We start from the raw sequence: 13,794 nt of genomic DNA, 5'->3' as shown, positions 1-13,794 counted from the left end.
CAGATGAAGGCCTCGGTTCGGAGGCAGATTGATGTCTTCCCCGGTTAAGGATTGGTACGAATCAGCGCTGTGGGCACGAGGCGATTTCCCAGTGGGCATTTGCTGCTTCTTGTGATAAATGTAGGGCAGAAGCGTGACTGAGTACTGACAGGGCTGGGATGTGGCCATCTTCCTTCCTTCTCTGCTTGCCTGTAATTTGAAACTCCCAGGCAACCTCAAGTTTCAGATGAAATGCTGCCCAGATCAGAGGAACCTTTGCTGCCAGGACAGCAAAGAGTTAACCATCCCTTGTTGAGGTCAAAGGAATCTGCTGCTTGTGTGTGATATCTATCTAGTTATTTATTTATTTACAAGAATTTCTATTCCGCCTAATTGCCAGGTTCTGTTCTATGCAGATTAAAGAATATAAAACATAATAAACTATCAACAAAACAATTTAAAACAAATCAAACAATAAAACATATCTATAAGATTAATCACAGCTTCCAACTGTATTTGGATTTTCAGAAGGCATTTGACAAAGTCCCTCATGAGAGGCTTCTAAGAAAACTAAAAAGTCATGGGATAAGAGGCGATGTCCTTTTGTGGATTACAAACTAGTTAAAAGACAGAAAACAGCCCTAACCTCTTTAGCCTTTCCTCATAGGGGAGCCGTTCTATGCTCTTTATCATTTTGGTTGCCCTTCTTTGTATCTTCTCTAGTGCAACTATATCTTTTTTGAGATACGGCAACCAGAACTACACACAGTATTCAAGGTGTGGTCTCACCATAGAGAGATTCAGAACTGCTTCCATCATCTCAATATACTTACAAAGATATGCTTCATAGAACTGAACTACAACTCAGTAGTAACCTATCCAAGGCAATGACTAGTGGGCCAAGAACAGAAAATTCCCATCTGTGGATATCCACACCTGGGAGGAGTAGGCTAGTAGTTAAAGGAGTGGGCTAAGAACCAGGGAAGTCAGGACTCAAATCCCACTGCTGCTGCTCTTGTGACTTTGGGCAAGTCATATCACACTCCATTGTCCCAGGTACAAATTTAAGATCTCATTTACTAATCATTTTTACCATAGAGACAGAATAGGAGAAAAGCCTTAGTAAATCAGACCCTTATATTGTAAACCCTCTGGGGACAGGGAAAGTATCTGCTGTACCTGAATGTTGCTTCTCTAGTGCAACTATATCTTTTTTGAGATACAGCAACCAAAAGTACACACAGTATTCAAGGTGTGGTCTCACCATAGAGAGATACAGAGGTATGACATTCTCCGTTTTATTCACCATCCCCTTCCTAATGATTCCTAACATTCAACAATGCAGAAAACACTGCAGTGGGATCGATCAGTTATACTAATCAGTTGTTTGTGAGATGTGGGAAAATGCAATTAGCAGCTGATAACGGCAGTGGGCACATACATTTGAAACTTCAATGCCAAGGCAGCAGTTAGGTTTTTGAGACGCACACACCTCCTCATTAGCAGGAGCATGCAATATCAGTGTGCAAAAATCGGGCGCTCATGATTGAGTGCCTGCTTTCCTAACGCACACCCATCCACCTCTCCCGGGCACGTGATACAGTAGGCAAATGAGCCACTGTGTTAAAAAGGAGGCGCTAGGGGAAACCGTGCATCCCTAGCGACTCTTCAGCATTGAGCGCCCAGAAGTGGCTGTGCGCAAGTTAGGAAAATGGATGCTTCAATTTTACGAGTGTCCGTTTTCCTAACCTGTACACAGCCATGGGTTAGGAAAATGGATGCTCATTAATTGAGCGTTTGTTTTCATAACCTGACCGCCAGCAACTCTTTAAAAAACTTTTTCCTTTTTTTGGTTCCTCGGACTTAATATCACCTCAATATTAAGTCAGAGGAACTACAGAAAAGGAGCATTTCCAGCCTTTCTGTTAATTTAGGGGGCTTCTCAAGATTTAACACCTGCTCCGTGGCAGGCAACGTGTGCGTTGGGCAACACAATTTTTTTACATAAGTGGGTAATAGCTAATAACCTCATCAAAATGAATTTACATGTGATAAGCACTATAACCTACGTGCTGGTTTGGTTTGGACACACGTTTTGGATGTGCTAATCCCCTTATTGCACAAGGGGTCATGGACATGCGTCCAACCACAGATTAACCAGTGCACTAGCCTGAACGGGCAGTATTGCATCGGCCCGTTCATTCTGTCGGTCGGGCTAATGACATCACCGCAGAGTGTAAAAAAATTGCCCTACAAAAAAAAAAAATCAACCCCCGCACCTGATTAAAAAACAAAAACACACACACACGGCTGCACTTTAAAGCTAGCACAGTTTGGCGGAGAAACTGCAACCTCGGTAACAGCGGAGTCGGTAGAGTCTGGGATAATTGGTTTTCTAGCTGTTCCCGGCCCCCAAAGCAGGAGTAGAAATCTCGTGCTATTTGCGTTTCCTCCTGTCCCCGAGTCTACGCCGATCGGAGTAGGAGAAGTCTCGCGGTGTTTGCCTTTCCTGCCGGAGCGGGAGGAGGCGAAGTCTCGCGGTGTTTGGGGGAGGATTGTGTCTTGTGCCCTGTGGAGGTCGTTGGAGTCATTTCGCCGGCCGGGTTAGGAGAAGGAAGTGGAGACATCCCCGAAGGAGAGACTCGGCTGGGCACCATGCTGTCTCGTCTGACCAGACCTGCCGCCGCCGCCTTGTGCAGGGGCCTCAGCACCTCCGCTCAGGTACAGGTTGCTGGCAGAGAGGAAACGGGCCCGGCCTAGAGGGGGGGGCACCTGGCGGGCGGCTTCCGTCTCTGCCGAGGCGCGAGTTGGGCAGAGTCTATCCCTCTGTTGTTGCCCTTCCATCTCCGGCTAAATCTGGGTTTGATTGTGACTTGTTCCTACCCAGAAGCGAATGTGGGGTTCATTATTTTGTAATAAAGAATCTGAAGTACTGATGCACAGTAATATATATATATATATATATATATATATATATATATATATATATATATATATATATATATATAGCGTTACAAGTTTCGGGTTCCAAAGACCTCACCCTCTAAATTTGAGGACAGGGAAGTTTCGAAGCGCACGGTATCACGCTGCATATGTGAATTTAAAAACATTCCGGTTTTAACCTACTTGTGTCTGGAGATGACAAGGCTGAGCAAGGGTACGGCTCTAACTTTCAAATAAGACTTTTGCCAAGAAGCTTGAGGTACCTTGTGTCAGAGTATTGTGCCTTTAGCAGACTGAAGCATTAAGGCTGGCATGGCCTTTTTGCTAAGATCTGAGGTTTGATTCAAGGATTTGCAAAACTAACCTGACCCCGAGCCAGTCTTCTTTTTCAAACTGTTCCCTTGCATAGACTAGAGATCCAGGCTATGCAAAACTATCTCATTCCTGTTTATTGCAGGTAATCTGAAAACCAGCGGGTCTATATTGTAGGTCTTGTGTAATTTAGTTGTCCTCTTCAGAACTGCTTCCATCATCTCAATATACTTACAAAGATATGCTTCATTGAACTGAACACAATACACAAGGTGAGAACTCAGTAGTAACCTATCCAAGGGCAATGACTAGTGGGCCAAGAACAGAAAATTCCCATCTGTGGATATCCACACCTGGGAGGAGTAGGCTAGTAGTTAAAGGAGTGGGCTAAGAACCAGGGAAGTCAGGACTTAAATCCCACTGCTGCTGCTCTTGTGACTTTGGGCAAGTCATATCACACTCCATTGTCCCAAGTACAAATTTAAGGCCTCATTTACTAATCATTTTTACCATAGAGACAGAATAGGAGAAAAGCCTTAGTAAATCAGACCCTTATATTGTAAACCCTCTGAGGGACAGGGAGAGTATCTGCTGTACCTGAATGTTGCTTGCCTTGAACTACTGCTAAAAAGGCATGAACTAAAAATCTGTGTATAATATATACTGCATGCATTTGAGCTGAGAATGAGGTGAATTTTACATATGCTGTACATATATTATATATATATATATATATATTTATGTGTTATATATTACATTACTATGTAATGCAAACTGTTTTCATGGGTCAGTTAAATCTATAAATAAGTTGACCAGTTTATTATACTGTATGTTCTTGGTTCCATGTATTGCCTTACAGGCAGTTTTTTGTTCCATGTAAACCGGTTTGATTTGTATCTAATGCAAGAAGATCGGTATATAAAAACTAAAAATAAATAAATAAATATGCTGGTTGTGAAAGTGATTTAAAAAAAGTAAATGAAAAAGTAAAGGCAAAATAAATAACAAGGGATCTCAGAAAGAGACTCACAGTGATGAATATCTGGCAGAATCAAGAGGAAGAGAAAGTAGACAGAATGGCAAATGCATGAGCTGGGGAAAAAAAGAAATCTAAATATGCGAAGCAAGGTAACCAGACTTCTTCAGGTTATATGGGTGAAAGGAGAAAGTGGGCAGAGGTGAGATTGAGATGAGAAAAAGAAGTCTGTATAGAAGATAAGAAAAGCTGAAATGCTAAACAAATCTATTTAAAAAGATTACAAAGAAAACTAATCAGAAAAAACAAGGACTAACAAGACACAGTTTAAAAAAAAAAGTGTATCAGCTCTCTACCAGAAGTTTTCAGATAAGGAGAAATTCAGATACCTCATAAGAATGAATCAGGCACAAGAATCTTTCACAGAAGGAAGAATTCTCTTGAACAAAAGATCATATGAAGTTCCAGAGGATGTAGACTCAGGAGCAACAATAGAAAATTTAGCTGCTGAAAGGGTGTAGATCAATGGAATAGACTCCTAGTGATGGAGACAAAATTAACAGAATTCAAGACAGCATGGAATAAGCAGCACCTCCTTAGTGGCAAGAAAATTAAGGGAAAACCAGAGATTAGCTGGGATTTATGGCATTATACCAGGAATAAATGGTTCTTACCTGCTGTCCTACTATAACATGGATAAAGGTGAACCGGTAGATATAGTATAATTGGATTTTCAGAAGGAGTTTGACAAAGTTCCTCATGAGAGGCTTCTAGGAAAAGTAAAAAGTCATGGGATAGGTGGCGATGTCCTTTCGTGGATTACAAATTGGCTAAAAAACAGGAAACAGAGAGTAGGATTAAATGGAGAATTTTCTCAGTGGAAGGGAGTGGACAGTGGAGTGCCTCAGGGATCTGTATTGGGACCCTTACTTTTCAATATATTTATAAATGATCTGGAAAGAAATACGACGAGTGAGATAATCAAATTTGCAGATGACACAAAATTGTTCAGAGTAGTTAAATCACAAGCAGATTGTGATAAATTGCAGGAAGACCTTGTGAGACTGGAAAATTGGGCATCCAAATGGCAGATGAAATTTAATGTGGATAAGTGCAAGGTGATACATATAGGGAAAAATAACCCATGCTATAATTAGACAATGTTGGGTTCCATATTAGGTGCTACAACCCAAGAAAGAGATGTAGGTGTCATAGTGGATAACACATTGAAATCGTCGGTGCAGTGTGCTGCGGCAGTCAAAAAAGCAAACAGAATGTTGGGAATTATTAGAAAGGGAATGGTGAATAAAACGGAAAATGTCATAATGCCTCTGTATCGCTCCATGGTGAGACCGCACTTTGAATACTGTGTACAATTCTGGTCGCCGCATCTCAAAATTTGCGATGGAGAAGGTACAGAGAAGGGCTACCAAAATGATAAGGGGAATGGAACAACTCCCCTATGAGGAAAGACTAAAGAGGTTAGGACTTTTCAGCTTGGAGAAGACGACTGAGGGGGGATATGATAGAGGTGTTTAAAATCATGAGAGGTCTAGAACGGGTAGATGTGAATCGGTTATTTACTCTTTCGGATAATAGAAGGCCTAGGGGGCACTCCATGAAGTTAGCATGGGGCACATTTAAAACTAATCGGAGAAAGTTCTTTTTTACTCAACGCACAATTAAACTCTGGAATTTGTTGCCAGAGGATGTGGTTAGTGCAGTTAGTATAGCTGTGTTTAAAAAAGGATTGGATAAGTTCTTGGAGGAGAAGTCCATTACCTGCTATTAAGTTCACTTAGAGAATAGCCACTGCCATTAGCAATGGTTACATGGAATAGACTTAGTTTTTGGGTACTTGCCAGATTCTTATGTCCTGGATTGGCCACTGTTGGAAACAGGATGCTGGGCTTGATGGACCCTTGGTCTGACCCAGTATGGCACTTTCTTATGTTAATAGGAATAGTGGGAATTTCCATTATTGCAAATAGCCCACCTTAAAAACAGAGAGAATAGGAAAGATAAGGGCAAAGGAATTGCATCCTAGTGGGATTGCGGCCCTTGGGGGTAACTGGGTTGGTACCAATAGGCTAAAACTACCCAGGAACCAAAGAGATGTAGGTGGGTAGTAGTCAGGCACTAGCCAGCAAGATCCCAAGAACCTAGGAGGCTGGGTGTTCAAGCAACAGTCTGTCTAGGTTTCTTAATTGTTTAGATTATTACAAAGCTTGGAGATAAGACAAGGGGAAGAGTGGTTCAATTATTAGATTAAGTATGGTATCTTGAGTACTCATCTTCCTAGGGAGTAAGGAAACAAAAAATGGCTTGGATAAGAAACGATAACCTGAACAGCATCCATGCTTCTGCAGCTGGCAGTGGGGAATATCCTTGGAAGTGTGAACAGGAGTAACTGGGCAGATTGGATGAGTTAATTTGTGGGTGGGGTTTGTTTGTTTTTTTGCTGAGAATTTTGTTGAGTTACATTCCTTTTGTTGTTTTTAATAGTATAACTGGCTTTAATAAAAAAAAAAAAAAAAAAAAAAAGGTTTGTACAAGTTACTTGAAGGACAGGTCATTTAGCAGTTATTAGCCAGATAGACTTGAGGATTGCCATCTCTTCTAGGAGTGAGCAACATGGAATGAATCCCCCCATTATGACCTTCCCTGTACTTCCAGGTGACCCAGATTGGCATCTGTCAGAGAGACAGGGTGCTGGGCTTGGACTGATTCTCCTTATGTCCCTAATGTGACACAATGCAGCGCACAAGGGCCTAGTTTCCAGAGCATTCAGTTTTGACAATTTTAGTCTCCTAAAACTTTATGCAAATAAAGTTGCAAATGTATTCATTTTATTTAAAATGTCTTATATTCAGTTTATAATGGATCAACTATTGTAAATGGATTACAAAGCAACATCTAATAGTAATGTAGTGTGTGGTTTTTTTTGGTTTAAAAAATATATAGATTTGGATTCTGTTAGCTTTTCCAGAAAGATTTTGTCACATGCTGGGTTCAGTTTTAACCAATGTGTTTGCATAAGAGTGCAGGGCAGAGATTAAGGAGATCAGTTTGTAGGGTATGGGCATTGGACAGTACTGCATGTGACCGATGTTCAGCTTGGATATGGATCCTTAATTTGTGGTAAATCTGAAAGATCGAGAATGCTTGGCTTTGATTTAAAAATTTCATTTAGTATATTTTTAAAATGTGAAATAAATTTTCTTCTGATAAATTCAAATGCTGTTTTTGTCAGAAAGTAATATTTTTAGCAGGAGCTGTTCTTGCACACAAACATGCAAGAGTACTCAGTAAGTTCCAAGTGAAAATGGTTGTATAACTTAGGAAGCAGTAATTTTAAAATAGTTGAGCAAATAGTTTTGATTCCCCACTCTGTTTATCAGATGTGATGAACTGAAGATTATTTTTAGCTTTGTCCTTTAGACATAGCTGCTCTGGGCCATATCTTATTGCCTCTCTCCTTGAAGAGAGCAGTTTACTTGGTGAAATGAATTCTCACATAGCAAGGAAGCCTGTTTTATTTTAAGAATGTTTGAAATAAACATTGATGAAGGAGGACATATGCTATAACTTAATGAGTCTAGGCATTATATTGTCTGAGGTATTTTGAGTCAGAACTGTTCAGATCCTCTACTGCTGACCCTGTGAAACCTGGGACAAGTGTGTGGTGTCTTTTAGGCCTCACTTGGCTCAGTTTTAGGTATATTGTTCCTTCTGGCCACTTTTTTGAACTTTTTTTCTACACTGTGTTGGCCCTCTAGAGATGGCTGTGTTACTTTCAGCATTTTTAATTGCATGGTCTTTTAGGATATTTTGTAGTAGGTGCATAAATCCAAACTGGCCAGAAGTTACTGGTATTTTAACACATGGTGAAGCATTTTCAGCATATAAAAAGTTCACAACTGCTCAGCTTCTATATTACTGGGTGCAAAATTCTCTAAACCAATTGCCAATACTGTGGAGGAGTTTGGTAAATGTGAATCAATTAACCTTGAAGCATCCATTATGTAGCTGTAGAGCAGCACAGAGCCAAAAGCACAGTTCCTTAATGTTTGGGTAGGCCAATCCCAACGAATGGGTTAGGCACCTCTGCCAGCAGATGGATATGGAGGAAAAGCTGAGGTCACGGCTATATAGTCCTGCCCTGACAACAGCCTGCCAGTATTCTCTGTCTCCAGTAGATGGTGGACATGCATTTCTCTTTGGGGGATTGCCTGTGAGTGGGAAAAGAAAAGAAAGAAGTTGGAAAGGAGATACCTATGTAGCACTACTTGCCTCCTGAGTGCCTTCAGTCCAGTAGCCTTGACTGATGTGGCCCTAAATTTCAATTAGCAGTTTCAGGCCTAGAGAGGCTCGGCAGTGAAGGCTTTAGCCATCTTCTCCCATAGCCGGCACCTATTTCTGCTCTCAGCTAGGGAGGGCTGAGCTCAGGTAAAAGTTTTTAACTTTATAAAAAAAAAAGTAATAGACAGGAAGATGGCAGGAGAAGGGTCTGTTTCCTGTGTTTGGCTGTACCGCTCACGTCTCTGGGGAGCTCTGAGGCATGAGTGCAGGCATGGTGGGTTGAGCAGCAGGTTGGCTAGGCTCCACTCCCAGGCTTCTTATTTTGGCGCACAGTAGGTTGTGGGGTACTCTTGCACACTTTTTTTGCTGCAGATTATCAGCACAGGCTTACGCATCCGTGTGTGCGCCCATTCTCATCTGTGTGCAGTTTGAGCATTCTTCCTTCTGGCCACACATTTTCTGTGCCCAATTTAGGTGTCAGTTCTGGATATCCAGTTTGAGCTTACAGTAGGATGAGTGGCCTAGGCGCATGGACTTGGATGCACTTTTTTTTTTTTGTGCATATGAGGTGCGCTTGTATGAACATGAAAGCTAAGTGCAAGCCTTCATTGGGCCTGCGGTGAAGAAACCTAAGCACCTATCTAACTGCTGCATCAGAGCCATTCAGCTGGAGCTTTCTTTAAGCCTGTGACAGCATTGCTTGGATGCTTGGGGAGATTTGCCTCCTTCAGAGTTTGCCTTTGGTCCATCTGCCTGGTCTGAGGGCAATGGGAGCGAGGGAGACACTGCAGCAGTGTCTGGTCTGTGGGTCAAGTCCTCAGGAGACACTGGCTCGCAGAACGTCAGGTTCAGGCTTATGGGGCTTGGAATGCTTCCTTTTCCTGGGTGGAATTCTTCCAGGGATTGCAGACACTTCTACAGGACCAGTCTGAAGTGGTAGTTCCTACTAAGGTAGGTCCAGGCGCTCGGTGCTTCTTCATCTGTCTCCATGGTCAAGTGCCTTAGTGCAGTGTGGTCTGACGATGCTTGAATGCTTGTGGATTAGAATGATACCGATGATGGGGGGGGGGGGGGGGGGGAGGGGGCTCTCCTGGTGAGGAAGGGGGATATTCCCCCAGATTTGGAGCCATATAGAACTTTTCTATGTTTCTTTCAGAGAGATGAGTTGCTGGGTCCGATATCTCAGACCCTGAAAACCCCTCGAAGTGGATGGGCCAGACTTTTTGGGGATGCAAAAGAAGGATCTTATTTTGGTCACCCTGTGCAAGGCTTCTTGTTTCTTTCCCCTCTTGGATGCAATCCAGGAGTTGATTGATTTGGAATGGAATGTGCTAGAAGTATCCTTTAAAGGTTGGCACGTCTTAGCGGGTTTGTAACATCTGGATCTGTAGGCCATAGAGCAGTTGTATTTCCCTAAGGTGGATGCCTTGTGTACTGTCACAAAACGTACCACCATTCTGGTAGAGGGAGGTGCAGCTCTGAAGGATGCTCAGGAAAGGAGGATTAAGGCTATCCTGAAGCAAGCCTTTGAGGTAGTGACAAATTACTTGTTGCACCTTGGTAGATTGGACTAACTTGTGGCTTTCTCAAGAGTCTGGTGGCATTGGGCCGATTTAGGACCTATGGTAGAACCGGGGCTGCCTCCTTGGCTGATGGGGGCTGTGACTCAGTATGCACAGTCATCAGAGGAGCTGCTTCAGTTATTGTGGCCAGTTGACAGCTGTGGCTACACAATTAGTTCATAGATACTATTTCAAATTTCATTCTGACTAAGCTGCCTTTCAAAGGCTCGCTTTTGTTTGGCAGTGAATTGGAAAAAAATGGTAAGTAAATGGGGAGAGACCCAGGTCTTGCGTTTGCCGGAGGATAACAAGCCAGTTTCTGGGACTTGGGTAAGTGGCCGCTTTCGATATTACCAGTGTTTTCGGGCTTATAGGGGAGGCTTTTACCAGAGATCCTGTCCCTTCTGCAGATTTATGTCCTTTCGCTTCTGAGGTGCTCGAAAGGATATGGGCTCCAGAGGTGGAGCCCCTCAGACTTCCCAGTAAAGGTTTGCAGGCTCACCTAGTAGTGCGGGAGATAGGTGGTAGACTGTCCGATCTGATCACAGGTGGGCCCAGATTACTTCGGATCAATGGATTTTCAAAATGGTTCAGAATGGCTATACTCTAGAATTTCTTTACCTTCCTCAGGATGCCTTCATGGTCTCTCCATGCATCTTCCCTCAGAAGAGGGTAGAAGTGGAAGTGACATTACAGTGGCCGTTGATTCTGAAAGCGGTGATCCCTCTTCCCGAATCGCAGCAAAATACAGGTCAGTATTCCATTTATTTTGTCTTGTGCAAGACAAAATAAATGGATTATTGGCCTGTAGCATATCTGCCCCTCGTGTTGCCAGAAAGGACAATATTGAAGTGGATTTCCCCAGCAGGAGAAGCTTGGACGCAGGAGAATGGGAACTGGTGGATGAGGCCTTTCAGCCCCTGGTGGACTGCTGGGGCCTATCAGATCTAGATCTGTTGGCGAACTTCAACAACGCGAAAGTTTCATGCTTCTTAAGTCGCAAGTGGGAACTGATGCGCTCATTCAGGAGTGACCACATGGCGCCCTGCTGTGTGCGTTCCTGCCATAGCCTTTGATAGGCAGGCTGGTTACAGAAGATTGCAAGTTAAACCAACACTGCCCTTTTAGTGGCTTCAGATTGGGCTCAAAGGCTGTGGTACACCGATCTCCAGAGACTTCTGGTGGGCAGTCCCCTCCGGCTACTGTCTCGGATGGATCTGTTACGTCAGGGGCCCATTCTGCATGAGGATCTGGGTCGGTTCTGTCTTATAGTTTGGCTGCTGAAGTGCTCCAGTGGGAGCACTGATAGGAGAGGATCACCTTGCTGGTGGCTGAAAGGAATTAGTAAGTTTGTTGTTTTTTTTTTTGTTTTTTTTTTTGCTTGAGTGTCTGGTTTTCGGCCCGACAGCCGTGGGCTGAATTCACTTTTTTTTTTTTAACTTTTTTTTACTCTTCGGGACTCCGACTTAATATCGTCATGATATTAAATCGGAGGGTGCACAGAAAAGCCGGAAGAAATTAGCGCCGACCTTTGGGTCGGCGCTAATTTCTGAAAGTAAAATGTGCGGCTTGGCTGCACATTTTACTTACTGTATCCCGCGCGCATACCTAATAGGACCATCAACATGCATTTGCATGTTGAGGGCGCTATTAGGTGCCGCGGGTTGGACGCGCGTTTTCCTCCCCTTACTGAATAAGGGATAAGGGAAAACGCGTCCAAGAGCAGGCTAACAGTGCGCTCCGGAGAGCACTGCACTGTATCGGCCTGTAAGAAATAGAGCATACTTTAGACCAGCATTGAGTAAACAAAGCTATAGACACTATTCCGTCCATTGAAATTGGTTAACATACACGCATGTCTTGGTCTGGCCAATCAAGCAGCTCTTGAACTAGTGAAAGTAATGAACCAAGCTGCCAGCCAGTGTCACACGCACACACACATGCTCAGTTAAACAGATTTATAGATTGCAGAATCTTTATTGGCACACATACACTCTTAGGCACTTTCTCACAGACAGATAAACCACACACAGCGAGAGTGTGTCAGACACCCACACGCACTTTCCCTCTGTCACAGTGTATATATAGGTATGTGTTGCACTGTGTGGCGCACACACACTTTAACATTCTACTGTTGTGCTGCTGCTTATGTGCTCACACAGTGCATGCCCCCACTCCAGCACTACCACATCATAGTGTAAAGTTCTTGCTTGCTGCCAGCCCTTTCTCATTCTGCAGCAGCCTCCTCCCTTTCCAATCCCACTCTGAGGCTTGCTGGTTCCACAGCTAACTGCTCCTTTCACAGCTCAGTCCAGGTCACCTCAGACAGAAGCCGCACAGGCACTTCCTCCTGGCTCGCTCTCTCCCTTCCTGTGCCTGCAGCTTGCCTCCACTGCACCTCCACCCTCCCACCACTCAAGTATATTCCCATTCACTGCATGATACACCGTCTGCTGCTTTTATGGTTCCCCAGGCTTGACTCCTCCTACCTACTCCAGGGGAAAGGGGACCAGAAGTGATCCATACTTTTCCCTGGGCTTATAAAAAGAAAAACTTAAGCCTTGGCCAAGACAAGGAAAAGCAACTAACCTAGCTCCAGATGGGAATCCTTCTTTCTCTTGTGGAGCCAGGGCTGGTGCAAGGGTAATTTATAATAGATTTTATATGAAAAAGAACATTCAAAGTACAGTCTAAGGTAATATCATGTACAACATGTATATTATTTAAATGCACTACCATGGCACCAACCAGAAAACTCTCCAAAAAAGCCACCTGTAGCCAGATGGTATTACAGCTATTGTAAAGGGTGTTGGATGTGGGCATGGCCTTCAGAAAGCTTTGAGTAAACTGAATTGCAATATAGTAAACCTCCCATATGGAAACAGCACTAATTGCCAGTATTCACTAATTGCAAATATTGCATCAGACCTTAAAACACCAATATACCTGCTAGTAGGAAAGCAGAACAAGCCAAGCTTTTATAGATCCCTGCATAGAAACTACACACTATAGTTCCCTCCAAGCTGGGCTTGTGAACGATTGCTCATATATTTTAGAGCATTGCTCACAGGTTTACGTGATCATTGACACAGATTTTTCTTTGTGCTATATACAAAAATGGAACACTAATGCTGGGGTTTAAAAAAATTGTTGCTCAGATGAAAAACAAACTTGTATACACCTCCTCCTTGGAGGAAGCATTGCTGCACACTAGCAGAATACTTCATCTCAGTCACACAAGTAGAACATAGACAGACCCTCACCAAATACAAAATGACGAGATGATAAAGTGTAAATAAACACGCAGACAAAAACTGAACTTGAAACCACAACAAGCCAGACCTATATGGAATGGAAAAACAAATATTCCTCATTAAATATAACACAATAGCATCAAGAAATATAAAGTATCAATCATAATAGTAAAACCAAACTCATAAAGAGGAATAAATATTTCAAAACAGCTGATGAAAAGAACATCCAATGATTATGACAGAACTTTATTTATTTTTTTTTTAAATTTCCCAAACATCTATAAACTAGCAGACACCCGATAATGAATTAAAGCTAAAATAAATCCTCTCCTCTCTGTACCTGGGCATTTTTAGATTCCAATCACCCTGAGATTGTCATAGATTAGTAAGGGTGGGAGATATGCCCAAACTTTCTTCTCTAACACACATTTATTCTCTCACAAGCTCTCTTGTACATGCTCACTGG

The 13,794-nt window shown here is 42.9% G+C and overlaps 2 protein-coding genes across 3 annotated transcripts in view; one reads left to right on the top strand and one right to left on the bottom strand.

Moving 5' to 3' along the window:
• STYXL1 (serine/threonine/tyrosine interacting like 1) overlaps nucleotides 1–2,449 on the bottom strand; it is a 78,919-nt gene extending 76,470 nt beyond the window's left edge. Inside the window, exon 1 of one of the 2 annotated variants that reach the window (XM_029612694.1) lies at nucleotides 2,332–2,449. The gene's annotated coding sequence lies outside the window, so the exon portion shown is untranslated. Of the gene's footprint in view, nucleotides 1–2,258 lie in introns of both variants that reach the window. The other variant, XM_029612693.1, reaches the window with a different exon arrangement.
• Nucleotides 2,450–2,505: 56 nt separating this feature from the next.
• The window catches only part of MDH2 (malate dehydrogenase 2), a 64,815-nt gene continuing 53,526 nt past the window's right edge, over nucleotides 2,506–13,794 (top strand). The window contains exon 1 of the mRNA XM_029612691.1: nucleotides 2,506–2,700. Within this exon, the coding sequence (XP_029468551.1) occupies nucleotides 2,635–2,700 (66 nt within the window). The 5' untranslated portion in view covers nucleotides 2,506–2,634. The remainder of the gene's footprint in view (nucleotides 2,701–13,794) is intronic.

This window comes from Rhinatrema bivittatum, chromosome 8 (genome assembly GCF_901001135.1).
Source record: "Rhinatrema bivittatum chromosome 8, aRhiBiv1.1, whole genome shotgun sequence".
In the NCBI taxonomy this organism is placed as follows: Eukaryota; Metazoa; Chordata; class Amphibia; order Gymnophiona; family Rhinatrematidae; genus Rhinatrema; species Rhinatrema bivittatum.
Note: the sequence above shows the minus strand (reverse complement) of the source record. Positions and strands in the feature narration are given on the sequence as shown.